The following is a 25,628-nucleotide window of genomic DNA, read 5'->3' as shown; positions in this document are numbered from 1 at the left end:
ACCCAACAAACCCATTTCTCCTGTGGGCGGCGCCACCCAGTGAAATGGAACTTCAAAGCCAACTACTTTGGATGAAACACGTAAGACATTGATTATGGGTTAAAACCAAAAGGTGATTCATGAATGAAATTTTAAATGGGTTTTAAAAAATGGGCTGTTCTAGAGTTGTTCATTCATCATCATCATGGGTTCTTCAAAAAGGTCGAATCTTTATTGAGAAATAGTGATGGGTTTGAAGTTAAAGTAACAAGGAAGTGCTATTTTGTAAGAAAAAATGGTTGTTTTGATTAAATGGAATCTTGATGGTGGTGGACGTGTGGTGGTGAAAGGAGGGAGATGAAGAGAGGTTGAAGACAAAGTAAGAAAGATATGGTGTGGACAGACTATAATAAAGATCAATGTTCCTTTTAATCTAATGGTTCAAAAATAACTTTTCTTAATTTGTGTATGGTGCACAAATTTGTGCAGTGTGTATGTTAAATGCCACCTTCATTCATAACGCTTTCTTTTTCTCTTAAACTCTCTTCAACAAATTTCAATAAACAACATTCAATTTTTTTAGAAGAAAAAAATCTTCATTATTTTCCTATTGCAGATTATATCTCTCTCTTTCACCTACCATCTCATTCTTTGCTTTAATTCTTCACTTTCTCTCTCCTCACTTTCTCTCTCTACAATTGGCGTGTGTCTCTTGCAATCTCCGAAAGGTATCTATCTATCTTTCTTCACTGTTTTCAATTTTTGTTTTTATTTATAATTTCGTTTTTATTTATTTTCTTAGCTCATTGATTTATTCTCTGCTTCTACGTTAAAGCATTTTGGATCCATATTTTCTTCATCTGGGTGATTAATTTTCCCCAATCCTCTTTTTTTATGTGATAATTTGGATCCATGTTATTGTTGAAAAGTTTCGATTTTTTCATATGTTTTGAATTTAATAGGTGAATTTATGAACTGGGTATGCTTAAATTGTTATTGTTTAGAAAGGGGTTGAATGTAGAAAATGTATTGGGATTTTTCATTGAGTTGACTTTTATGGATGCAAAAGAAAAGTTCTTATATGTTAGAACTTCTAGTGGTGTGAATTAATGCAATTTGGGAACTGAGAATGCTTAAAGTTCTGCTGTGACAAAAATTGAAATTTTAATGAATTGATTCTTTATAATTGATCATGATTAAAACTGATTGAGCTGAAGGTAAAGTGATTTAACAATAAATTTGAGTCTAAACATCAATTCTAGAATTAAAAAATTCCAAATTCTAGCTTCATGTTAGAATCAATTTTAGAGACAAAATAAATTATGCTCGAGAGCAACCAAACATTTTAAATCAATTCTGCAGTTGTAGAATCAATTTTGGCTCATCTAAAAGTGGTACAAAACATAGGCTAGATATGATGTTACTAATGAATATATTAAATGCTATAGCCTTGTTGATTTGTTTCAATGACAAATCTTTCCTCATCACTTGTTAATGATGGGGAAGGAAGGAGGGGTAGGATTCAAGGTTGAAGTTTGGACTGAAAAGTTAGTTTTTTATTTTAATGTTGCTTTATTATATCATATTGGTTCATTATTAGCCATTAGGAATTGAATCCTGATGTGAACTTTACATGTTTGTGTGCCTGTCAATTCCATGATGAGTTTCTTTCTTATTATAATTCCCCTTTTGTGTAGGTCTGTTACATTTGAAGCAGAAGAATGGACTTCTTTGCTAGAGATATTAACGAGGATTCTATCCTTAGGTGTCCTTTCTTGAGGAACATTAATGAACCCACTAACTTCTCATTTGTTTCACCTTTGGCTTTTCCAATGCCTGTAAGTTTTCCTCTTGGCTGACATGATTCTCTTATCATATTTTACTTTAGTCTGCATATATGGATGTTGCTGCCACTGAGCAGTTATTTGAGAATGATGCCTGTCATATCTTTGCTCATAAATCTTAGATCTATGTACCGAGTCAGGCCAAAAAGCGATTATTGTAAATTAAAGCTTCTGTTCTGGGAAACAAATTGTGTTTTTTTTAATCTCCATGTTCCGGTTACTTAACAAGTTATAATAATGTGAAATTGTCCACAATTTATGGTGCTATCTTGCTATATGATATTATGATACAAGCACATCATTTTTTACTTGTCCTGTTATTTAATAAACTGATATTCTTACGAATCATCTCTTACACAGGCGCGTGCAGCTAAAGGTCCAATTTTTGAAGATGGTCCCAATTTTGATTTGGCATTTAGGCTTTTCCATGGGAGTGATGGTGTAGTTCCCTTATCTGAGAGAACTTTTCAGCGTTTCGACAAAGTGAAGCCTGAAGCTCCGAAGTCCCAATTCAATCCTTTGGCTGCAAAGGCAGCAACTATTAGCCTGTCATCATTTGGATTTGGCGGGCCTTTTGGTTTCGACTCATTTCATGAGAAGTGGAAGAACCAGAATAAAAAATCCAAGTCCTCAAAAAAAGAACCTTCTTCAAAGGTATACAGTGTATTCAATCTGCTTTTCTTGCCACTGCCTAGTTATTTTCCATGAAAGGATTCTCTAGTGAAAGTTTTAAAGTTATAAATAATATGTTTAAGCCTAGTAACTTGATTTTAATTTTCCCTTTCTAGAGGGTGTGGTGGAAACTAAGTAATTGCTTAGTTGGGTAGTTTAACTGCTTTGAGCTAAGGTTTAAAGGAATGAAAAATTGTGGTTCAAACCCTGGTAAAAGAGAAAATACTAACATTTTCCTATCTTAAAAAAATAGATATTTGTTTTAAATCATTTTAAGATCATACAACTTAAGTCATGATTTGCACTACTTTTTCAGTGTCTCTGACGTGTTTAATTTAATTGATATTCAGGATGGTTCGAAGCATGAGGCAGGCAATGACTGGCTGCAAAATGGGAATTGCCCGATTGCAAAGTCATACCAGGCTGTTAGTAAAGTGCTTCCACTTGTAGCAAAGGTTATTCAGCCTCCTGCCGGTATGAAATACAAGTGCCCACAGGTAATAGTTGAGGCCCGGGCGGCTATAGCACGCACCGCATTTGCAAAGAATCTCCGCCCCCAGGGCTTGCCGACAAAAGTTCTTGTGATTGGAATGATGGGGATGGCAGTTAATGTTCCCCTGGGTGTATGGAGAGAACATACGGAGAAATTTTCACCGTCATGGTTTGTCGCTGTCCATGCAGCTGTTCCATTCATAGCAATGCTTAGGAAGTCAGTCTTGATGCCTAAATCAGCGATGGCATTTACTATTGCAGCATCAATTTTGGGCCAAGTAATCGGCTCCAGAGCTGAGAGGTACCGTTTGAAGGCGGTTGCTGCAAAAAAGTTGTCTGCAATTGAAACTTCTGATGTTGGTTCGGTTCAGTTACCGGTGGTTAAACCTGATGTTGGTTCGGTTCAGTTACCGGTGGTTAAATCTAAAGACAGGCACTGTGGTGATGAGGCCATTAAGTGGAATCCAGCTTCTCTTCAGCTGACAGCAACTTCATCAACTGATGTATTTTGTTGATGGCTGGTTTCTTGTATGTGTTATGCAGTGTAATTGTGTCTGTACCCTTGAGTGTGTATTTTGTTACTCCCTTTTCACATTGAATGCCTCGGCTGGCAAATTGTTTTCTCATTTAGATTTTTTTCTTTACTTTTCTTTAATGCTCAAGTAATAATGCTTGCAAAGACATATTAGTAATAAGTAAATAAAAGGCTGATACAAAACTATTGTATTGGCTTTATTTGAGTGATTCATTACTTCATCCTCAAAGGCTTATACTATTCTGCACTGGCGAAAGATAAATAATGGGAATATGGACGTGTTGCATTGCACTGCTGTTTTTTTTTTTTTTTTGTGTGTGTGGTTATTATGATTCAAATTTCAAATACAGGTTGTCTCTCATTTTCAATTTTGGTGTTATTTACTTTCAAGTTAATTTATCTACTTGATCGTTTACAGTTGACTATTTGTTAGAGTTAAGAAGGTAGTTAATTAATTATTTGTCAATCATCCTTTTCAACAAAAAATTATTTGTCGAGCATATATAAATATAATCAATAATATACTATAAAATGATTTAAGGATTTTGGCACGAAATTTGCTGTTTTTTTACATGTATACCATTTATTAAATTGGTTTGTCGATGAGTTGATCTCACCTGCATAAGATAATTTGGCTCTGGAAACAACATAATAGTTTATATCTAAATTAATATTTTTTATCACATTAATCCTTTCTTAATTGGCCCAAAACTATTAAGATTCCGGATTTTTCTATTGAGATGTGCTATTGTGGAGAAAGTGTAACCAGCAAAATGTTAGCCTTATCTGGCGTGTCTCATGCAGTCCAAGTTTTCATTGGTCATTAGTGTGATGTATATGTTTTTTTGAAACTTGCTAGCTTGAAGAATGTTATTTCTTGTATGAATATCAAGTTGGTGGAGGATGGCATTAAGCATCCTTCAGAGGATATCACCGAATTTGGTTCTTTGATCGTTGAGTGTAACTTCTTTTGTCAGTACAAGAGCATGAGCGTTATCGTTTGTTTGATGCCTACCAAACACAACTCTGTAATTGTTGTGATTCACGAGGAGAGTTTTACAATCTTGCAAGATCCCATTGTACTCTTAAGTGATTTTATTTGTTTGTTAACATCAACCGCCATTTTGCAGTCCATCAATGAGTTCAATCATTCAAGTGCACGCGGCAAACCCCAACATTCCGCTTCTGCTGCTGTCATGACAGCACCACACTGCAATTATCAGTTATAGCTCCTAGAAACCGACTTATTGCGCTGCACAAGCAAGCCCCAATTCCAACTTTTCGATCAGCTGCAAAAATCGCCACATCTATATTATCAGTCATGCCTGCATCCGCACCTGATCGCCGAGCATATTGCCATGCTTGCAGCACTATGTATAACTCAAGAGACCAGTAGACATAAGATTGAACAGGCAATATGCTACATCATCATCATCATTATGAAAATTCATATATTTGCATAACATTAAATATTTATATGATATGCTACAAGCAATATGCTACAAATATAAGACCAAGACTTTGTTGCCTCCAAATGTTTCAATGAACAAATACAACTTTGTAAGTTTTTTGCTGTTACTGTTTTTTGGATCAAAATGAGTTAAGCCTTCCATATTTCCATCAACAAATCTATCTGTTTTCCTCATTATATTAGGGTAAACTTAATTAACTTTAAAACGAGACATGTGGATGGAGAGAAATGTGGTAACAGTCTCTTTGTGAAGAAGGTATAGGCGACACAAGAAATTAACATAAGGAGTTGGTAACTTGGTATTATAGCGTGTGTATGTTCTGTTTATTGCCCACATCGACTAGTTTGCAAATAAAAGTGAGTTGTTAACATTATAAAACGAAAGGACTTCAACCATTACAAACCACGGAGCCGTGTGATGAACACATAGCGAACTATTCTTTCGCCTTTTACTAAAGAATACCGTGTGCGCGTCACTTACAGCGGCATACGCTAATTTTTGAAAGAGCTCTCTTGATTGAGGGCTCTACAATATTAGTTTAAATTTTGTATTTAATTTATAAAACATTTTTAAAACAAATCTTAAATCATGTTTTGGGTTGTATTAATCTAACCTTTTTTAATTTATAAAATGGTTGTATTAATCCAACTATAAATTGTTATTATTTTTATGAGAAGCTTAATGAGTACTAAAATAGCCAAATTTGAAGAATACCAAAACATTTCATACTTAAAGATACTCTCTCATTTTTCTGTAGCTTTTAAGTTATTGCCAAGTAAAGTTGATCAAAAGATGAGAGATAAAATTTAGTATTCAAAGAAGCAAGTGTAGTTAAAAGGTCAATGTAAAATTCTAAGCTATTACCAAAAGACTTGATGTTTCTTTGTTCCTTGATCTTCTATCAATCTATCATACAAAATTCCATGTCCACAAAGATCTCATTCTCATCGTCACCACCTAAATCTTTTTTTGTTCTTATTTTATCCAAGAAAGAAGTGCATTTCTCTCTTATTCTCCTGAAGCTATCTTTTTTTGCATATCTCAATCTTCCAATGTAACCACTAAGTATGCATTGGTATATTGTAGCTTCATCCACCAAAGTTTCAACCATTCTTGAAGATTTGTTAGAGTATATTGTAGTTTCCTCTTATGTGGTTTTATTTTACTTGAATGCCTTGATTTTTTTTTTTTATCTGGACTTGCTTTGCAGCGTAAGCATTTTGAGTTTTGGATACATTTAAAATCATGGTTATTTACTTATTATAGTTCAAATGTAGGAATCATTGTACTCTTAAACAAAGACTAGTTGTCGTGGACATTTAAAGTATGATAATCGAAATCTCGAAATGAGCCAATAATCGCACAAGCTAGAAAATGTGCATTTCTTGGTTCAATCAATTCTATTTTGTGTAACAAATATCCAATGTGTGTGGAACAAACATCAAAATGCCCATGCTGAAGATAAAAATTTGATCCGTAACTAGAAGTAATTTGTGGTTAACACAAATTATTGGACCTTATATGCAAATTCTACGTAAAATTTTCAATGAGATTGGTAGGACTAAGTTGTTTCTTTTCGGCTATTATTGTTAGGGAGCATATTGTACCGTAATTTGATTGTATAACTCACGTAAGTTAAAGTATATAACTTGGGTCAACACTCACTCAAATTTAAGACCTAAGAGAAATTTTTATGTGAACTCTTACCTAACACATCATTTTTACATCCAACCAATTAAAATCAAACACCTCATTAAAATAATAAAAATAATTAATATCAGAATTTTTTCTCATTATTTTTAATATTTCTCTCTCCTTTTACCACTTTCTTTAATCGACATGAATCACCCACCACCATTTATGTTTCGACTTCCTTAAATAAAATCACATTTTTTTTAAAGTTAATAACATGTGTCATATTTTTATTGGTTGGGTGTAAGAATAATGTGTTGGGTGAGAGTTCATGCAAGAATATCTGGTGACATGGTAAACTAACAACATGGATGAAAGTGTTCCTTTAAAAAACATGGATGAAATTGTTACATAAAAGTTCATTTAGGCTCATAAATATTAGTAGTTTATTTTCATGAATGATTAAAAGTTTCTTTAGTCTTAAATGTACTTTTGATCCTTTGACTATTCAAAAACTGTGATTTTGACCCTCTAACAAAAAAAATAGCAATTTTGTCCCTTAACTTTACAAAATATTGCAATTTTTACCGCTTATCTTTGAGAAATAGCAAATTTGACCCCTTATGTTTTTTAAAAAAATTGGCAATTTCGGCCTCTTATATTTAAATTAGTGGTCAAAATTGCTATTTTTTTTATTAAGGGGTTTTAAAAGTTAAATGGCTAAAATTGCATTTAAACCTTTTTTATACTGTGAATGACCGATATGAAACTCAAATCTTCCGTCATGGAATTTGTAATGAATTCTCACTCTAGATAAAAATAAAAAATAAAAACTAGAGTTTAAACATATCAATCATACTATAACTTTATCAACAATTTTTATGTTAAACAGTTAATTATAACAAAAAAATCCGAAAAGAATTTTGAAAGAGATTAAAATGGAAATTTAGTAAAACTAAAAACACATTTAATATTTGATTTTAATTTAATGATGATGTTTAAAAGTTAGGATTAAAACATAAGCGAGCGAAGTAGAAGAAGTTGGAAATGGCGAGCCCAAAGAAAATCGGTATTCCTTGGCCGGAGTTCAACGACGGACTTTCCTATGACGACGTCGTTCGACCCTCCGATGCTGGTTCGTTCTCTTTCTTCTTATTATTGATATTTGAATTTGAATGCATTTGAATTTATACTAATTCACCAGGTTTAACACTAATTGAGTTTTACTCCACCAAGTACAAAAGTTCTGCTCCCTTACAAGGGTGTGTAATCCTAAACTTCAACTACCACACTTTCCCTTTTAATTTATTTTTCTTCATAAAAATTCTAATTTTTCTTCTTTTAATTATATTTATATGCTCATAGTCATAATTAATAAGTGTATGTATTGATTTTAATTTTTTAACAGTTGGTTGCAGCGTATAAAAAGTGACCAGGTTTGATCATCAACTCCTTAGCTAAACTTTACTATATAATATGAAATAGAAATATTGAATGTTGTTATTGATTTGATATTAATATGTTATTTACAGATAACAGTTGATGCAAGAGTTGTTACTGATCCAAACACACTCCTCAGGTTAATTAAATGAAAAATTATCATTCTTTATTGTAATTTAAAGTGTTTCATGTTTCCGTATTTCTTCGTACTAGAGTTGGCTCAAAGCTAGTCTATCATAGAATTCCGTGGAAAGAGCCCGATGCACCGTACACCATAGAAGTCTTGTACGAAGATGATGACATTGTAAGTTTTAATTTGTATAATTATATTATACCATTCTGTGTAGATCACAACTAGTTTTCTATAAAAGTTTTCACCTGATCAGGTATATTAATTTCATTGATTTGGATTTGCTACTGAGGAATTTTAGATTATACTTGTGTTACTTTGATAAAATTAAGTAGTTAGGATCGTGAGAAAGAAGGTAGTTAAAAATCCCGATTTGAATCGTGAAATCTTGCGACTTTGCTATTATGCTTGCCCTCAGCGATTAACAGTACACACAAATCTTCTTGCAATTTAGCGATTATGCTTGCGTCCGTTTCAAAAAATATATCTTCTTCTCCCTTGCCTTTCTTTTGTCTCATTTCCAAGTGGCTTCAAAGTCTCATGCTAATGAATTTAAATTTACTAGTATTTTAAGTGTGATTTAAGGTTTTCTTTGTCTTACGCAATTTTATATGCATATATATGAATTCAGATTGCTCTAGATAAACCTTCTGGCCTGCAAGTTCTGCCTGGAGGTCTCTTCCAGCAAAGAACGGTTTTAACACAGCTTCAATGGGAAACCAACAACAAGAGTACCGTTGAAGCACACCAAAAGCCTCACCCTGTTCCAGTACATCGCCTAGGGAGAGGAACTTCAGGTTGTGCTAATTATTTCTTCTGAAATATGAAAGTGCTATGTTATATTTTTTGCTTAATTTGCTTTGAAAATGTTACATGCATGAACTGAGGCTAGTTTCTGAACTCTGAGAGGAAATTAGTTTTATTGTATTCTAAAACTATTCATAGCTGTGCCTGTAAAATATTTAAAGCCCCTTGGTAATCACTATTTATATGTTGATTGTTTAACTTAAAAACAGTGGTAGTAAATCAGTGGTATTTAGAGTTTTCAGCATCACTACCATAGATGTTATTATACCACGAGTAGAACCTTTTCTTTTGATACCCTTCTAAACTCTAATGTATAAATAACAAACTAGCTCATGACACTTTCTAATGCTTTCATGATTGATTGATTGCATCGCAGGAATTTTATTATGCGCAAAGACAAAACTAGCCAGAGCTCGTCTTGCTTCTTATTTTGCTGATGGAACATCTCGCATAGAAGGAAAAGGGTTTGTAAAGAATCTTCTTTTTGGTTTGTTGCATCTGCATATTTTACTCTTGAATTTGTATCCAGTTGTTTATCTAAGTAGAGCACTCTTAAATATAACACATGAAAAAAGTTTGAAATTTTAAAACTGAGGTTAAAATTTTATTCTCAATTACTTTGTTTCACTCATTGTATTCCGTTATTTATGGAAGTAGACATACAAACCAAGAGCTTGGGAAGATTGCAAAGATATACCGAGCACTTGTGAGTGGGATAATTGATAATGATCAGGTAATATACTGACATTTGTTCCTTTTTTCTTTAGCCTTGTGTATGATGGATTTTTTACTGCATCCACCCCCAAGTCAAAATATGAAGAAAAGGAATAGTATTATGATGTAAGAAAGCATGAGTAGTTCATGTCAGCCTATTCATAATGAAAAATGATGAGACAGCAGCAGCAGCAGCAACTCCAATTGTTGCGCCAAGGCTCTCCTATTTGATTGTCACTAATGCTTGTATAACTAGAAGTTTGTTTTCCACTTATTTCGCATGGCTGCTTCTATTGACACTGCTTGGGTCACTAGAAGATTATTTTTCTTCGCAGGTGACAATTAATCAACCAATTGGAATGGTAAAATATCCTGGTGTTGCTAAAGGGTTATATGTTGCTTCTCAATCAGGTTATTGTTAACATTATTCTTTTTCCACATGGATGAATCTCAAAAGGAAAGCCATTGCTCATCCAAATTTGATTTCTGCCCATATGCTTTTGTTAAAATGCTTCCTTTTCATCATAAAACTGCTCTCTATCTTTTTTTTAATTGTCCACTCATGCATAGTTGTTTTCATTGAACCAGGGAAACCAGCACTCAGTGTAGTGGACGTTCTTGAAAGGAATGTAAAAGAAAATAGCACATTGGTTCAGGTAGCCGATTTGTTCAAAGACCACATGTTACTTTTTATGAGTCAACATCACTGTAAACATGGGATTCTAGAATACATTAGATGTGATAGGGTGATAAAAAATAATTAAACTATATACTACCTAGTACCTACCACTATTTACGAATAAAAGCATTAATGAAATTGATCATCATTCTATTTGCAAAACTATATAAAACTGACATCATAGGAACCATTGTTTTTAATTAAAAAAAAATTGCAGCATCGCCCTGTTCTCAGATATCGTTCAATGTTCTTTGACGTCCTATCAAACTGCCTTTCACTTCAACATCTAAATTTTTGACTCCCTAAAAGTTTTGCTTGTTTTTCATCTCTCAGTGATCCCTCCAAGACTCCAGAGACAGTAGAAGAAATAAAAAGCTATTATAAAATTGCATATCCAATCTCTTAGGTGACTTTTATCTTCCCATCTTCTTTGGTTAAGGGTTTCCTTTGTTGTCTCCTCATGGATTTAATGTGAATCATCGGAAATCTTACTGTTTAGCACAGCTCTTTCCAGAATAATGATAGCATGTTATTAGCAATTGCTATAATGACATTAGCCTATAAGCAACCTGACATTAAAGTGGTCACTGTTTTCAAAAGAACACCTTTTAAATGCAAAAAGGAAGAGATATAGATGCTTTGGGTAGAATAGAAGGCCAACATCAGTTTATCACCAAAAACAGGCCAACATCAGTATCCTATAAGAAAAACTACTGTGGTTTGCAAAAATTTGGATTATAATGATTGTAACATCCTTATTAATTTTTCTGTTGGCTTGTTTTAACAGGTGAAGATTCAATCTGGACGACCACATCAAATCCGCATTCATCTCTCTTTCATAGGGCATCCTTTATTAGGTAAATATTCAAGGAAAATGCTAAATATAGCGAGAGAGTTTATCACGAAGCCATCGCAATAAGTGTGATTGGCTATGTAGCACCACTACCAGGCCACTGTGATCTCCGCCGAATCCAGAATTAAAGTGAATAAAACGGTTTTCCCATTTCCTGCTTAATCCCATCATAGACTTCGTGAGATTTCAAGAACTATTCATTTGCTATATATAGCATTGCTCAATATTCAATGCTAGTTTATTTATGCTGCTTCACATACTTAGAAATATAGTGAGATTCCTTGTAAGATTACAATTGTGTCAATATTGACTTGTGCCTATTAAGCCTTTAAACTTCAATGGCTAAAAATCTTTGAAGTAAAATTTAATTATATCATTGAAATATTCTGTTTGCTTTATTGTTGTCATCGCCGAGTTTATCAAAGTTAATGGTTTTATTAATGGAGATTTAAATGAATATTTATTAGCGTTTCAATTTAGAAATTAACATTTATGCTTTGTGAATATTTTATGTTTGTTAGATGTGTATTTTATCCTTTGTTTCGCTAGTCTTAGGATATGATTCTAGTTACACGTTTGGTTCTTACTTCATTGAAATCAAATTTCTTCATCCTACTCTTTCGAAAATAAAATTCCTCTTTATATTTGCAGGTGATCCTCTTTATGCTGTTGGTGGGCAGCCAAAATGTTTGGACTGTGATTTTCTTGATGACAGTTTTGCTGAAGATGGGTAAGTGCTTGTATTTTTATTTTACAAGGACGTTTCAATTCATTTAACACCATATTCTTCTTTTCTTTGTAGTCAGATTTTGTTAAAATTATGTTATGCAGTGATCTTTCACATATCTTTACTCAAAATTAACACTGATCAAGTAAAATTAGAGAGATCGATAATCCAAGTTAAGTGATAGGACACTTAGGCCCAATGTGGATCCTGAAATGGAGCTGGGTCAGAATCTACCAAAGGCCCCTTATTTGGAAGGTGTATTCTAGAAAGAAAAATAAGATCAGGTGAGAAAAGGAGGGGGGGTAGTTACTGACATGGCATAGATTCCACCCAATTCTGTTAGAGAGTGAGGAATATGAGGGCAGTAGGTAGGGGTGTGTGTGAGAGAGGTTATTCACGTTTTTACCCATTCTTCAGTAAATAATGCACAACTTTTGGATGAATAACTTAACACATTGGTTTATCATAATCCGATGTGAGAGACTTGCATAGAAGTGTGCCATGTTAGTCAGCAAACAACCCTATATTAGAAATAAGTTTTTCAATTTAAACTTTTTTTCATTGAAATTTAATACTTGTAATTCTTTAACATCTGTTTTAGCTGTCATTTTTAGACAATAGATGATGGTTATTTTGAGCACAATTTCACATATATGGGCGTTGGGATTATCACTTGACTTGGTCCTTCTATATATTTCTGCTCATTGTATAGGGGTTATACAAGGCCTAGCAAACCAGTTCCAGGAGATTGTGGGTATTATCTGCATGCACATAGATTGTTTCTTTCCCATCCAATAACTAATGAGGTACTTGAAAGGACTAGTATCGTTATGATAAATCAATTATCATTTGACCAGTTCATAAATAGAAATTTCCAGTTTATCATTTGAAAAATGAATGCACGGCTTGCTTCATACCAATGTGGTGACTTAGGTTTTGAAAAATTAAATACTTTCGTGTGTACTTGCAGATAATTGAAATCATTGCACCCCTCCCTTCCAACCTCCAAACACATGAAGAGGCTATTGTGCAGCAGACGCCTACTTAGATACCGATATAGATAGATCATAGATGTATTTAAGATGCTGTAGCGTTGGAAGACAAGTAAAGTAGCCTTTTCTTCTACCAGGTTTGAGCAAACGCAGAAATCCTCATTTAGACATGTGAAATTAGAAAAAAGAACTTTGCTTCAATTAGACAGCGAACTTCGTACTTATTTTTTTGTACTCGAATTTTATGATGATGAATTTATCCTTAAAGTAGAAATTATCATCAATAAGATAAATTTGGGGCAAGCAGCCACACCCAATAGGACAATAGTCATACACAGAGACAGAAGGGTTGCTTTCACTTTATTGACTTAGGTAAAAGGACACCATCAAATCTACTAGTGTTGGTGTTGAAAAAGATAAATAAAGAAATAATGGTCTGCCATCACCGGCGAAAATGAAGGAAGGCAACGTGGGAAATAATACCGAAAAAATCTTATTCTCCACTCTTCCGAAAAAGCCTCTCTATCTCCTTAACTTGAATAAAAATTTATGTTAAAAGTGGACCCCGTCACACACAACTTTTGTATTTTTCTTTAATTGATTCTATTACTATAATTTACTGATAGAAAAAATAAGAAGAATTATAAAAGTTAAGAAAGTTTTGAAACACATACCAAGCCCTCTTATTCTACCTCGAAATGAATTGTCAAAACTTCAAACAAATATCCAGATGATTTCAAGTATGAGCAGCAATGGCAATCGCCCCTCTCCTAACTTTTTCCAGAGATTATTTTTGTATTTTCATCAAATACAACAAATACAAAGCTGCTGCCACATTAAAAGCACCTAATTTATAATAATTTACCAAAAAACAAGGGCTTGAGAACCATTAAATCACCCTACACTGTATTGTGCTGTTAACAAAAACTATTATACAGGAAGCGGCAAAACTCTTTTTGCCACCAAGCACATCTACTACCTGCCTAAGTCCCCTTTCCCTCCCCAAGATTCATCATCTCTAACAACACCTCCGTTTTGACCACCATACTTGTCAGAATTGGTGGAATAATGCATTTTAATTGCCGCCACAGGATCCGAGACACCGCTGCACGATCCTCCCACTAGAATCCCAGGCCTTCCAACGCTATTCATTCCCATCATTCCCCTTCCTTGCTGCTGCAAGCTGGAGATTGCTTCAAAACTGTTTCTTCTCTGCATCTCAGAGAATACATCTTGTCGGTGTTGGACATCAACCATAAATGGCTGAACTTGTGGACCATCTCTACCTCTAAACATCTGATAATCAAGCATCGCATTGCTGCCATTCATGTCTCTAGCTGTAAAAGTAGATGCACCAGTCAAATGCCGTTCACTATTCTTGGCAAAGGCCTGCAATGGTGGCTGTTGCTCCAAATTGGAAGATGATGTAGGATAATTACTAAACGCAGCAGGATATTTAGCTAACAAGAAAGAAGAATCGGTCAAGGATGGGAGACCACACTGTCTACTTTGTATTGCATTCCCTTCCCAATAACCATAACTCATCACTGGAACATTTTCAAGGCCAAACTTCAAAAATTTTAAATTTTCATCAGAATTTTGATGGCCAGTAAAATTCAGATTAGAAGACTTGTTCAACTTGGGATGATGGGAACCATTTTCTTCACTTCGCTTCGCAGTCAAAATAGGATTCTGAGTGGAAGATGGATTGGTTAATATCTTTCCAAACAGTTTCACATCACCATTTTTGGATGTTTTTTCTGAATCCGAAGAATGCCATAATGATTTGAAATGACCATCAGTCTGTTTGACCTTTTGGGGTCGAAGAGGAAACTCAGCTGCTGAACTGCTGCAATTCACATCCCCATCCACTTCTTTTTTTATGGGCACCTGCATGGAATAGCCCTGGAGAACACTAACAGTCTCAACATGGCTCCCGGAAAGAGGAAGCTGATGTTCACCATTACTACCAGAGCTATGACACCGCATATCTCTACCTCCCTGAATATCACAAGTAGAGGACAGTCGATCCTGGCTAACTGTTTTCTCACATTGAGCAGCGGCAGTTTTTAGCAACAATGAATTTGCAGTTGCCTGAAGATCACTCATAGACAGTGCTGACGTATGAGGCTTTCCAAAGGAGACATGCTTATTTTCAGAACCAAAACTCAATCCTGAACATGAATTGACCACAGGTGAGAATGAAACATTTGCTGCAGTGCTCGATTCTAAGACACAGCTTTTCAACTCAACTACAACACCTGCATCTGCTATATGTTTAACATCTTTGTCAACAACACATTGGGGTGCCGACACTCTTTGCCTTTCCACTTCATTTCCAAGACAAAGACCCCCAGAAGAACCCTCGGAAACCGTTCTATCCAAAGCAACAGAACCACACTCCCTTGGTTTAATTATTTCTGAAGCAGAAATAGATTCTCTAACTGTACCTCCCAAGCCAACTCCATTGACTGAACCAGACTTGTCAGTTGTGCACAAGCCAACTCCACTAACATCAGAGCCTAGCTTAGATTCAACATTAATTGCACAAACAACGGAAGCCACATCTACATTTTCAAGACATACTTCGGTCCCACTGATTTCTCTTGATTCATTTAATTTAGCAGACAGGCTCGTAGCTTCCAGAGGATTGGATTCATCATGGAATGTATTCAAGGCATCAGAAGGCAGGTCCTCGTCTGTTTTATTTCCAGACTTATCAGCATCAACCACTGAGCCTGCCTCAACAACACATGCATCATCTGTATCACTCTCACCGCCATTTGCATCATCATTCAACGGGGATCCGTTAATTCCAGGTATGGGGTTTTCAAGATTCAATCCAAGACATTTCCGAGTCTTGCTGAAGAAACGTTTACAATGTTCTTGGGTCTTTGTACCTACACACTGTGATATCTTCGCAAAATCCTTACCAAAAGATGATACAGCCTGAAGAAAAGCTGCTGTCTCATCATCTGTCCACTCAGTAGCTTCGCCGCAGCTCTCATCTGAACAAGTCTCATCATCAGCATTCTGTGAAATATCAGGTGTCAAGGGTTGTTTGAATATAGGGTTTGCTTTCAAGAACTTCGTTTCCTTGTTACCATCTACAGGATCAATTGAACTTGTTATGCAGGAACTCATAGCCTCAGATGAAAATGAACCACATATACCAGCCAATACATCAGCTGCAGCAGCAGTCTCCCTTTCATCCCCAAGAGTGTCAAAACTGTTTGATCTCTCTATAATGCTGTCCTCGCCCCTTGATGCTTTTACATTACCATATCCCAGAAGGAATCTTCCTCGTATCCTTTTATTACCTGCAATGACATCTGCCATCACTGAAGCAGCACTCAAAATATCAAGTGAAGAAACATTAACTTCATGATTCCATTTTTTACCTGATGCCATCAAGTTAGTTTTAGCTGCATATGACTTCCCTAGCTTACCAACATCTTTCCTCTTCAGTTTCTCAAAACATTCGGATTTGTGGTTCTTGTAGTAGAACTCAACGCAGTCTGCAGTTGTCTTGTGATCAAGGAAAGAAGCAATTTTCCGGAAATCTTTTCCAAATGCAGCAAATTTCTTCAAGAATAATTCTTTCTCTTCTGATGTCCAAGGATTGATCGTACCCCTTTCTTTCTCAATAGCCAACGGATCTTCAACCAGCCCATTACTAGATATGAACTTTGTAACCATCTTCTCCTTCTCGTCCAATATTAATGCAGGCATCTTCAAGGTGTTTCTCTGAAGTTGTGCTTGAGATTCTGACAGAAGTTTGCTTGTGAAATTAATAATCTCTGTTGTTGGAACCAAGCTTAGATGGTTTCCAGCTGCATTCATTGGAAAATGAAGAATGAGAAAAATACTTAGTAATCATCACAACAAAAAGATTAGATATTTTAGGAACTCAACAAACAACTATAAAATAAAACATCATCATCACAGGTATCACCACTCTAAAATTACATACAATCATCTTGTACAAGCCCGGGTCAAATAATACTCCCTCCGGTCCTATTTATAAGAGAAATTTTGGTCAACAAAAGTTAATGTATCTGGTTAAAAAATTGGACCAAATACATCCACTTTTGTTGACCCAAATTTCTCTTATAAATAGGACCGGAGGGAGTAGTATCTACCCTATATTATGTCGAAGGTATAAATAGCATTAAAATGAACATTAGAATTGAAAGAATCTTTTTTTCATACGAAAAATAAAAGCTGCATGGTAAAGAAAAACAGACAGTCACATCTTGTGACAGAGATCTCAGCATCACAGAGCCACTTGATCGTATTTAATTATTTCTATCAGAATTTGACAACAAAAAAGCAACTACGGAGTCATAGATCCTCATCACATCAAACAGCAAAAATATAATTTAACTATGGCAATTTACCAAAAAGTAATATGCAAAAGAATGTTGTAATGAAAACCAATTGCGGAAATAACTGTACACCATAACAATTAACGGAAAGCCAAATAATATCAACACATCAAACACAGGAAAATAATTTAACTATGCTGTTTTTACCAAAAAATAATATGCCACATAATCATGTAAACAATTTTACACTATAAGTATTAAAAGAATTTACCGACTCTCAAAGGTCTTAAAATCAAATTGAAAAGGTTTTGCAAAGCTCTTATACTCTTAAGACAGAGTATTTAGGTAAACTTAATATAAACAAACCTATTTCAGTACATCAACAACCACCCTGTCATTATTTCTTTTATTCTCATTCGTAAACTACATGACATAACTGAACTGCATCAAATTGAAAGACAATGCAAAATCACATTCACTGGAATAAGTTAAGCAAAAGATTCGGGGGAAAGATCTATACCAGGGAAAGTAAACCGTGAACGAATGGAAGATCGGTTCTTCATATTACTGCTACAGGTAGTTCGCACATTTGGTTCATTTTTCTTATGCGATCTTGGGCGGCATTTCCTAATAGACAGTAGGCGCATATCTTCTTTCCACAAGTGATGCAAGGCTTTGAACTTGAGTGCAATAACTCTCTCCTTAAATCTTTCAAACCGTTTTTTCTCGGCAAATTTTTGCACAATCAATGTATGAGAGGACGAATCATTGCTGACTCCCATGTTACCATGCTTTTTACATTCTTTGGGAACTAACTTGGTAAATACTTTGTGCGCTCTGTTTGCAGATTCTTTATTTGAAGCAATAATTGACTTATAAGTATCCCCGTAGCTAGAACATAAGTTTGCTCCAAAGGTAACATCACCCAACCTATCCTTTACTTCTGTAGGTGTATTGACATCATTACAGGCAGGTACACTAGTATTTTTCCTATTACAGCGGACAAAGCATTTCATCATAGTAGATTGAACAGCATTCATGTCCCTTGATAAGTTATCATAGCCCCTGGTATCACTTGAAGAAACTGCATTTACCAACGGCAGAGGCTCAACAAATTTAGAAGTTGCTGATCCAGGACTATCGATATCCTCTTCCTTGTCATTTTCATGAATGCTACATAAATTAGTTGACTGGGGCATCTTCACTGTATTGGGTTCATCAGAAGAAATAATTTTCAATGGTACTGGCCGAATGACCTTCTGAGAGACTTCAACACGCTGTTCGTAAAACTTTGAACTGCTATCTGCCTGCTGGGAGCCCGATGCTACTGGACACTGAGATCTATCCACAGATTCAGATTTTAGAGACTTCAGTTCATTTTCAAGCAAATCAATTTCAGATTCAGTCATCTCCAATACCTTCGAAATGTCAGCTTTCCATATCAGCAACTTATTAATAGCACTGGTCCGAACTAGACCAGAATCGTCAGAACATGGATCATCAGACTGTACTAACTCAACAATTGAAGAGCCCAAACTATTCAAGGAGTCAACATCCAACTTATCAAGGTTAAGATAAAACTTCTGCAGGAGATTCTGAAAACCAGGAGCAGGTGAATCAGTCAAATTACTGACATCATTGTCTGCATTTCCAGCCTTCCCCAATAATTTATCATCCACGCCTGCAATAAGGTTGAAGTTAGGTTTTGGCATAAAAATAATATATGCAGGGTAAACACAAGCAGTACATGTAATACATCAATTGCTATGACAGGAAAATCAAATGAGAAATCAAAATTATCATCTCTCGTCTAAGCTCGGGGAAAAATTATTGTGCCAAAGTAAGAGTATAAAGAGACCAAAACAATAGTTTTAATAATTATAGGAGATCATGTCAAACCATATTTACAATTAAGAACAAATAGTCTAATAACTGTCAGTAGATTGACCTTGTTCAACCATTCTATTCGACAAGTTATCTCGAAATAGAAATCCGTTTGTAGAAGATATATCCTGAGGTACAATTTTCCTATTCAAACTACCTAGTTTTAAAAGCAGAGGTCGGGACACAATACATGTTCAAGGATCAGCATCTAAATATCACTTGAAAACTGAAGGCAGCAATAAAACTGTTCAAGTGAACACCATAAATCAATTAAATATGCCCAAAACAGATTTCCACTCAACTTAGACTCCTCAAAGTGTTTTTTTCCTTATTAAATGAATAATACACCTAAAAAACATTTTCAAACAAAATAGCATAGCAAACCTGCTCTTCTTCAATAAAAGAAGAAATTCATTAAGCCAAAGAAATGATGCATATTAAGAGTACGCATGTTGAGAGACCGTATCATCCTAAAAGTGAAAATTAATGGAAACAAAAATCGAAGATAACTGGACAATGAAACATCAACGAAAGAAATCGTTTTTTATTAATGGAAGAAACATATTAAGAAGGGAAGATGATTAGAAATAGATAACAGGGTAAGAGAAAATCACTACGGTTAAAGGAAAACATCAATGAAGCAAAAGACACCTAATCCAATCTTAAAATTGCAACTAAAAAAAGCAGTGGTGAAAACTAAAGAGTATTGCAATTAATATCTGACTACTCTTTCAGACAATTATTCACGAACACCAAGATAAACAATACAATGTCGCAAAATAGGATTCACCACAGTCCTATATGTGATACAACAAGACATTAATCATTGCACAAACAGATGTTAGTAGTAAATTCTATAAGTTAAATTGTCATTTTGCTCTTACAACAGAAGGATCTGACACAGTAGTAAAGAAAGCTACACAACATACCTGGTGAGGAACTGCAGGCAACGGAAGATGGAGTTGCAGGAGATGCACAGTCTGAAAATCCTGTAACTTTTGGGCTTTTATCTACCAAGTTGGGGCTGATGGAACTACAAGGCTCCATATTACCAGCAGACGAAACCGAGCCATCTTTGTTTGATCCTGGATCAGGTACATCAACTTTTTTCTTCTCGTACTTTGCGAGTCCCTCGCCCCAATTAAGCCTAGGCTTCTTTCTAGAAGTTGCATCTTCAGACGGCATAGAAGATGTCACACATGCAGTGGCTTCCCCTGAATGCGACTCAACAGCAGTGACATTTTTGTGTTTCAAATTGGGCTTTCCTTCATAGGAATCTGTCCCAGCCATGCTCCTCGAGCTACTTGAGTGACTTAAACCTGAGCCTCGAGAAGACAAGCTTCCAGATCGGGTCCATTTAAGCGGCTTCCAGTCAATTGAACTCAAAGAATTCTCTCTATCACATCTTGGGCCTGTTCCCAACCCATTGACACCACCCGTCTTAGCATGCTGGTCTTTCAAGTTATGCTGCTCCCAAGCGTTTACAAAATCAGAATGTGGGTGAGAGGAATATGTTGGGGAATCATCAACTGACCTCTGCTCATTATTCATATCTTGCGGCCTCCTCGCCAGATTCGGAGAACCATTGCTGGCCTCCCACGAATGACCTCTCCAATCTCTCTGCCCAAAGGGACCTCCTCTATTATCCCTACTACTCCTGCCATATTTTCCATCACCCCGTGAAACCAACGGCCGACCATCTTCCTCCAACATCTTGTCGCCGGACCGAGAAACACCATAACCATGACCAGGCTCTTCAGAAAACATGTGCCAACCACCCTGCTTACCATGACCTTCAGAAAATATTTGAACAAAAAGGAAAACAGAAAAAAATTAACACAAGCAAAGTATATATTCCTACCCACAAAAAAGAGAAGAAAAAAAAAACACAAAATAGAACAAAGAAATCTTGCAAAAAATTCTCTCCTCTCTTAAAAAGCTTAAAGAAAACAACTATAGCCACAGATCTTCAAAATTAAACGCAGGTTTCAGTTTCAAATTTTCAACAATATATCAAATACGCAGAGAATAACAAAACCTAATAACAAATTTCTGCAAAAACTAAACAAAAGCATAGATAACGAATCGGAAGAGAGCGGAGAACCGGAAACTAACCAGGCGGTCGGCTGCGAAACTCGGCGGATCCCCAACGATTGAAATCTCGGTGATGAGAAGAATCTCTCCATCTCGCCACGGAGCCAACCGATTCAGACCTTTCGTGCTTCCTCTCCTTGAAGAAGTCCTTACGATCCCAAGGCAATGGTTCTGGCGGCATCAATATCAACCCAATAGCATGGGCAGCTACACCGTATTCACCGCCGCAAACAACCGCCGCAAGGCAAATCTAGGGTTTGCAGAGCTTAATATTCAAACTCCGTTCGCTAGGTTCCGTGCCCACAGATCGAACAAGAAACCACAAACGGCAACAAATTAAACACCGCCACAAGGAAAACTCTATATTCCGTCTTCGCCGCAGCTCCAAAACGACACCGAAATCCTCAAAACGCAAAGAAGAAAGAAAACCTAGAGAATTGAAATAAATATATATAGAGAATATGTATTGTATTCAGGGGCGGTGTTTCAGATCGAAGAGTGAGTGAGAATAAGAATAAGAAGGCATGGGTGTAGATTTGAATATGGGGAGGTGTCTATAGCTTAGACTATGTGTGAGGGGGTGAGAAACTGAGAAATTATGTTGCGGATTCTGTTGGGTGGTGATGGTGGAAAATTTGTTTGGGGGGAGAAAGTGAGAACGTGATGAGACGATAAGGAACAAAAGAGAACTTGTTTAGAGAGAAAGAATAGAGAGAGAAATTCAAGTAGTAGCGGATCTCAAAGCATTTGCAAAACTATATTTCAACTTCTTTCGAATCCGCTATTACTATACTATTTTTTTATTATTTTTTTTTTGTTTTTTTTATTCATTTTGCTTTCGTATCTTTCACTCTAATTTTTGACAAAATTTACACAAAGACTAAATTCAACTTTAGCCCCTCAACTTTCACAAATTGTTGATTTAGGCCCGTTTATTTCTAAAATAGCACTTTTGACCTTTAATTTTAACTCATTTGCAAAAGTGGAACCCTAAGTTCATCTTCGACTCTATGTTCATCTTCTTAGTGAGTGTTGTTTGGATATACGTTTCCTTTAAGTTTCTCGCATTCCAATGTCCTCTGAACTTGAATTTTGTGAAGTTAGATTTTTAATCTTATATGTAGTCGTATGTTTGAAGCCCTTTGAACGCGGTTCCAAACAGGCAATTAGGATCCTTCTCTACTAAATTTTTGAAAATCAATGAACACATAATCATCTTCAGAACCATTGAAATCCTTTTGATGCCAAGAAGAGCAAAATATGTTTCAATTTCAACGTCTTGGTGCCAACACAAGCAGGCTATGTTCCAAAACATGTGGTTGAGCTTGTCGTACTCATTCATCAATTATGTTTCCAAATTCCATTAATATTTTCCTATTATGTTTCCAAAATATGATTGCGCATTTATATCAGCTTCAGACTAATCCAGTATAACATCCTGGACCCTAAATTGGGACCCTAGATTCATCTTCAACTCTATATTTATCTTTCTTACATAATCTTCATACCCTCGACTAAATTTTCAAAACTCAATGAACACAGATTCATCTTCAAAACCATTTAAATTGCTTCAATGTTAATGAGAGCAAATTCCATTTCAATTTCCAAAACACTTGATCGAGCATGTTGTTCTCACTCGTCGATTTCGTTTCCAAATTCCATCAATGATTCCTTATCATATTTCCAAAACGTGTGATTGTGCATTCATATCTACTTCAGACTAATCATGTATGGCGACTAAAAACCTAATCAGAAACTTTAAATTATCAAACAAGGGAATAGTTATCAAAGAAAAAAACTACCTTTTATAGATCCATCGTAACTCGAAGGAAATTGTAATTTCTATAGATCCATTGAAACTCACCAAATCCGTTTGTCATGAATCCACCAAAAAACCCATCTACACAAAGTTCATGGTTTCGTTCTCTGTTTCCATTACAAAATAGTTTGTTTGAGCGATTGTGGTGTCTTTGCCGAGAAACTCGAAGTCGATTTTGTCTTGTGATTTGTCGCCTTCAAGGAAGGAAAGATCGTGGTTGAAGTTGAGGCCATGAAGGTAACGGGTTATGGATCGTCGCCACGCGCCGCCACAGTGGTCGTGTGTGGGGTGCTTGTATTGGATTTTGGGAAAGAAGTGTTGGGTCATGAGGAAGTATCGGATCCGTCGTTGTAGAAAGGTATGGAAAAATGAATGAAAGGACACAATATACTGAGGAGAATAAGATACACGGTAAGAGGAAAGGAAAGGTTATGCACACAGTTTCCATATCAAATTTCGTCACCACAACTTTCTTTTTGATAAAGTTCAAGAAAAAATCCAAAACCATTGATGAAAATCGCTGTATGGGTTGGGTAAATTTTTTAATTTAATTCATTAAAAATAATAATCACAATGGTAACTAATGTCTTAATAGACATGTCCACACATGCATTAATCAGGTTGAAATAAACTGGGGCTTGACCTTCACAAAAGGGACTAAAGTTAAGGGATCAAAATTATTTTTTTTAACATAAATGGTCTAAGTTGCTGATTTGTGAAAGTTGAGAGGTGAATAGTGTAATTTAGCCACACAAAAAAATAGATGGATTTAATCTATAGAGTGTTGCTATAAAAAAGTTACACGTATATTCGATAATGTGTTGTTACACTAATTAACGAATTAAAAACACTATTTTTTTAACAATAGAAATACATCATTTTTTTAACGTGATAGTGTATAAAAATTGCGTTCAATTTTCATTTCAATTATTTTATTGTTAATCATTAAAAACTAAACTACACATTTGACAAATCACAACTTATTAATACATGCATGTGGTTTTAAAAATAACTAGGATTAAACTATAAAAAATAAAAAATCTTGTGTTAAACCCTCTTGTTCCTAGAGTAGAATGACACTAGTAACATGAAGTTCAACTAAAAAGTAAGTAAAGTCTGGTTAAAAATTATTATATCAAAGAGTTAAACTCATATTCTTATAATAATTCGTTTTCTTATGGAGTTCACTATTATTCACATGTAGAAAAACCCTTTCATTATTATTTCATCGATAATAGCTATATTTTTAAATTTTATGGAATTACAATGTCAATGTTAGAAATAAAGAAAAAACTACGGTGTCGAAAGTGGATTTTAATATTTTGGGAATAAGTTAAGAAATGAGATAAAAAATGAGACTTTTAACGAGTCGAAAGAGAGGCAAGTTAAAGTTTATCAAAAGAGATAAACTTTATGAAATCAAAGGTCGAGGGTTGGTTCCTTTTGGGATAGAAACTAGGGTTAGAAAACACTTTGGTGGATAAATCATAAGGTCTCCTAGCTACACGAAGGGATTTGAAAAAATAATATATAAATTAGGGTTTGTTCTTAGAGAGCTTGTTGAAGGCTAATTTCCTGTAGCCCTTGTATTTCTTTGTAAATAATTGTTTCATGGTGAATTAGAGAGATCTCTATCCATCATACGTAGGTCAAATTCAAGCCGAACTAGATGAACACATATCATCGTGTTCTTTATCTTGTTTTATTATCTGTGATCACTTTGAATTTGGTTCCTGCTAATTTTGCTCCACATATCAAACTGTTGGCGTGTTTTTTTTTCTTTCTAAATTCACAATAATAAAAATTGTTGAAATGTCATTCATCATTTTATCTATTTGTTTTATGCCATGTAGTTTCTTGATCCGCATATTTTATAACTAAGAGGATAACCAATTTACTTTTGAGTAAAAGTAACTTTTACTTATTACGTTTTAGCTTTAAATACATATTGAATATGAAAGGTTCAACCACTTTTCTACTTTATCACTTTTTCATTTTTTGTCATCGAGGACTTATGTACTTTATTACTTTTGCATTGTTTGCCCTCGAAGAATTGTGTACTTTATCGCTTTTGCATTGCTTGTCCTCCAACTTACATACTTTGTTACTTTTGCATTTCCTGTCCTTCAAGACTTGTGTACTTTATCACTTTTGCATTGTTAGTCCTCCAAAACCTACAGCCTTTATTACTTTTGAATTGCTTGCCCTCCAAGACTCGTGTACTTTATCACTTTTGCATTGCATGTCCTCAAAAACCTACAATCTTTATTACTTTTGCATCGCTTGTCCTCCAAGACTTATGTAATTCATGACTTTTGAATTGTTTGTTCTCTAAGACTTTTGTACTTTATTACTTTTTCATCATTTTTCCTCCAAGACTTATGTACTTTATTACTTTTGAATTGCTTGTCCGCCAAGATTCTTGTTTGTATTATGATCCTCATCGTCTTTTTTTATTTCTTCATAATTAAATTATTTTTTACCTTGTGACTTTTTGTATTGCTTGGTCCCCAAGCAAGTGCTTGTTCTCGGATC

General features: G+C 35.0%; 3 protein-coding genes and 1 non-coding gene across 10 annotated transcripts; 3 read left to right on the top strand and 1 right to left on the bottom strand.

Annotated features, from left to right (window-relative positions):
• The first annotated feature begins 544 nt into the window (after nucleotides 1-544).
• Nucleotides 545-3,813, top strand: LOC146958068 (uncharacterized). Of its 3 annotated transcripts, none has more exons than XM_085741200.1 (4): nucleotides 545-707; nucleotides 1,677-1,817; nucleotides 2,184-2,477; nucleotides 2,846-3,813. In XM_085741200.1, exons 2-4 carry the CDS (start codon nucleotides 1,701-1,703, stop codon nucleotides 3,500-3,502), a joined length of 1,068 nt encoding a protein of 355 aa, XP_085597326.1. In that variant the 5' UTR covers nucleotides 545-707; nucleotides 1,677-1,700; the 3' UTR covers nucleotides 3,503-3,813. The 3 variants fall into 3 exon arrangements, with proteins under 3 accessions (XP_085597326.1, XP_085597327.1, XP_085597328.1); XM_085741201.1 differs by having other exon boundaries at nucleotides 626-843; XM_085741202.1 differs by lacking the exon at nucleotides 545-707 and adding an exon at nucleotides 780-941.
• Nucleotides 3,814-5,402: 1,589 nt separating this feature from the next.
• On the top strand, nucleotides 5,403-5,519 carry LOC146958067 (U5 spliceosomal RNA). Its single transcript, XR_015025074.1, has one exon. It is a non-coding gene; the product is annotated as a U5 spliceosomal RNA (small nuclear RNA).
• Nucleotides 5,520-7,633: 2,114 nt separating this feature from the next.
• On the top strand, nucleotides 7,634-13,285 carry LOC146958066 (Pseudouridine synthase family protein). 4 transcript variants are annotated; one of them, XM_085741197.1, is made up of 14 exons: nucleotides 7,634-7,761; nucleotides 7,831-7,888; nucleotides 8,035-8,062; nucleotides 8,159-8,205; nucleotides 8,280-8,370; nucleotides 8,828-8,993; nucleotides 9,380-9,467; nucleotides 9,661-9,736; nucleotides 10,053-10,128; nucleotides 10,306-10,373; nucleotides 11,184-11,253; nucleotides 11,901-11,979; nucleotides 12,689-12,782; nucleotides 12,947-13,285. In XM_085741197.1, the coding sequence occupies exons 1-14, from the start codon at nucleotides 7,674-7,676 to the stop codon at nucleotides 13,022-13,024; spliced, it is 1,107 nt and encodes a 368-aa protein (XP_085597323.1). In that variant the 5' UTR covers nucleotides 7,634-7,673; the 3' UTR covers nucleotides 13,025-13,285. The 4 variants fall into 4 exon arrangements, with proteins under 4 accessions (XP_085597323.1, XP_085597322.1, XP_085597325.1 ...); XM_085741196.1 differs by having other exon boundaries at nucleotides 9,658-9,736; XM_085741199.1 differs by lacking the exon at nucleotides 12,689-12,782.
• A 342-nt stretch (nucleotides 13,286-13,627) lies between these two features.
• On the bottom strand, nucleotides 13,628-21,970 carry LOC146958065 (uncharacterized). Of its 2 annotated transcripts, XM_085741194.1 has the most exons (5): nucleotides 21,296-21,970; nucleotides 20,110-20,973; nucleotides 17,817-18,977; nucleotides 16,370-16,801; nucleotides 13,628-16,288 (listed from the first exon to the last, which is right to left on the bottom strand). In XM_085741194.1, exons 1-5 carry the CDS (start codon nucleotides 21,453-21,455, stop codon nucleotides 13,944-13,946), a joined length of 4,962 nt encoding a protein of 1,653 aa, XP_085597320.1. In that variant the 5' UTR covers nucleotides 21,456-21,970; the 3' UTR covers nucleotides 13,628-13,943. The 2 variants fall into 2 exon arrangements, with proteins under 2 accessions (XP_085597320.1, XP_085597319.1); XM_085741193.1 differs by having other exon boundaries at nucleotides 13,628-16,801.
• Nucleotides 21,971-25,628: the final 3,658 nt, after the last annotated feature.

Source organism: Medicago sativa, chromosome 1 (assembly GCF_051527215.1).
Source record: "Medicago sativa cultivar Bolivia chromosome 1, Bolivia_mono, whole genome shotgun sequence".
NCBI lineage: Eukaryota > Viridiplantae > Streptophyta > Magnoliopsida > Fabales > Fabaceae > Medicago > Medicago sativa.
The sequence above is the reverse complement of the archived record's forward strand: the minus strand, read 5'-3'. Positions and strand labels throughout refer to the sequence as shown.

Bases quoted from the DNA above. Each gene is read 5' to 3' on its own strand.
- LOC146958068 (XM_085741200.1), top strand. From the start codon at position 1,701: ATGGACTTCTTTGCTAGAGATATTAACGAGGATTCTATCCTTAGGTGT. The intron at 1,818-2,183 runs GTAAGTTTTCCT...TCTCTTACACAG, and splicing joins CTTTGGCTTTTCCAATGCCT to GCGCGTGCAGCTAAAGGTCC. The intron at 2,478-2,845 runs GTATACAGTGTA...ATTGATATTCAG, and splicing joins AAAAAGAACCTTCTTCAAAG to GATGGTTCGAAGCATGAGGC.
- LOC146958066 (XM_085741196.1), top strand. From the start codon at position 7,674: ATGGCGAGCCCAAAGAAAATCGGTATTCCTTGGCCGGAGTTCAACGAC. The intron at 8,371-8,827 runs GTAAGTTTTAAT...ATATGAATTCAG, and splicing joins TGTACGAAGATGATGACATT to ATTGCTCTAGATAAACCTTC. The intron at 9,468-9,657 runs GTTTGTAAAGAA...TATTTATGGAAG, and splicing joins TCTCGCATAGAAGGAAAAGG to TAGACATACAAACCAAGAGC.
- LOC146958065 (XM_085741193.1), bottom strand. From the start codon at position 21,455: ATGCCGCCAGAACCATTGCCTTGGGATCGTAAGGACTTCTTCAAGGAG. The intron at 20,974-21,295 runs GTTAGTTTCCGG...TATTTTCTGAAG, and splicing joins GTTTCGCAGCCGACCGCCTG to GTCATGGTAAGCAGGGTGGT. The intron at 18,978-20,109 runs GTATGTTGTGTA...ACCTTATTGCAG, and splicing joins TGCCTGCAGTTCCTCACCAG to GCGTGGATGATAAATTATTG.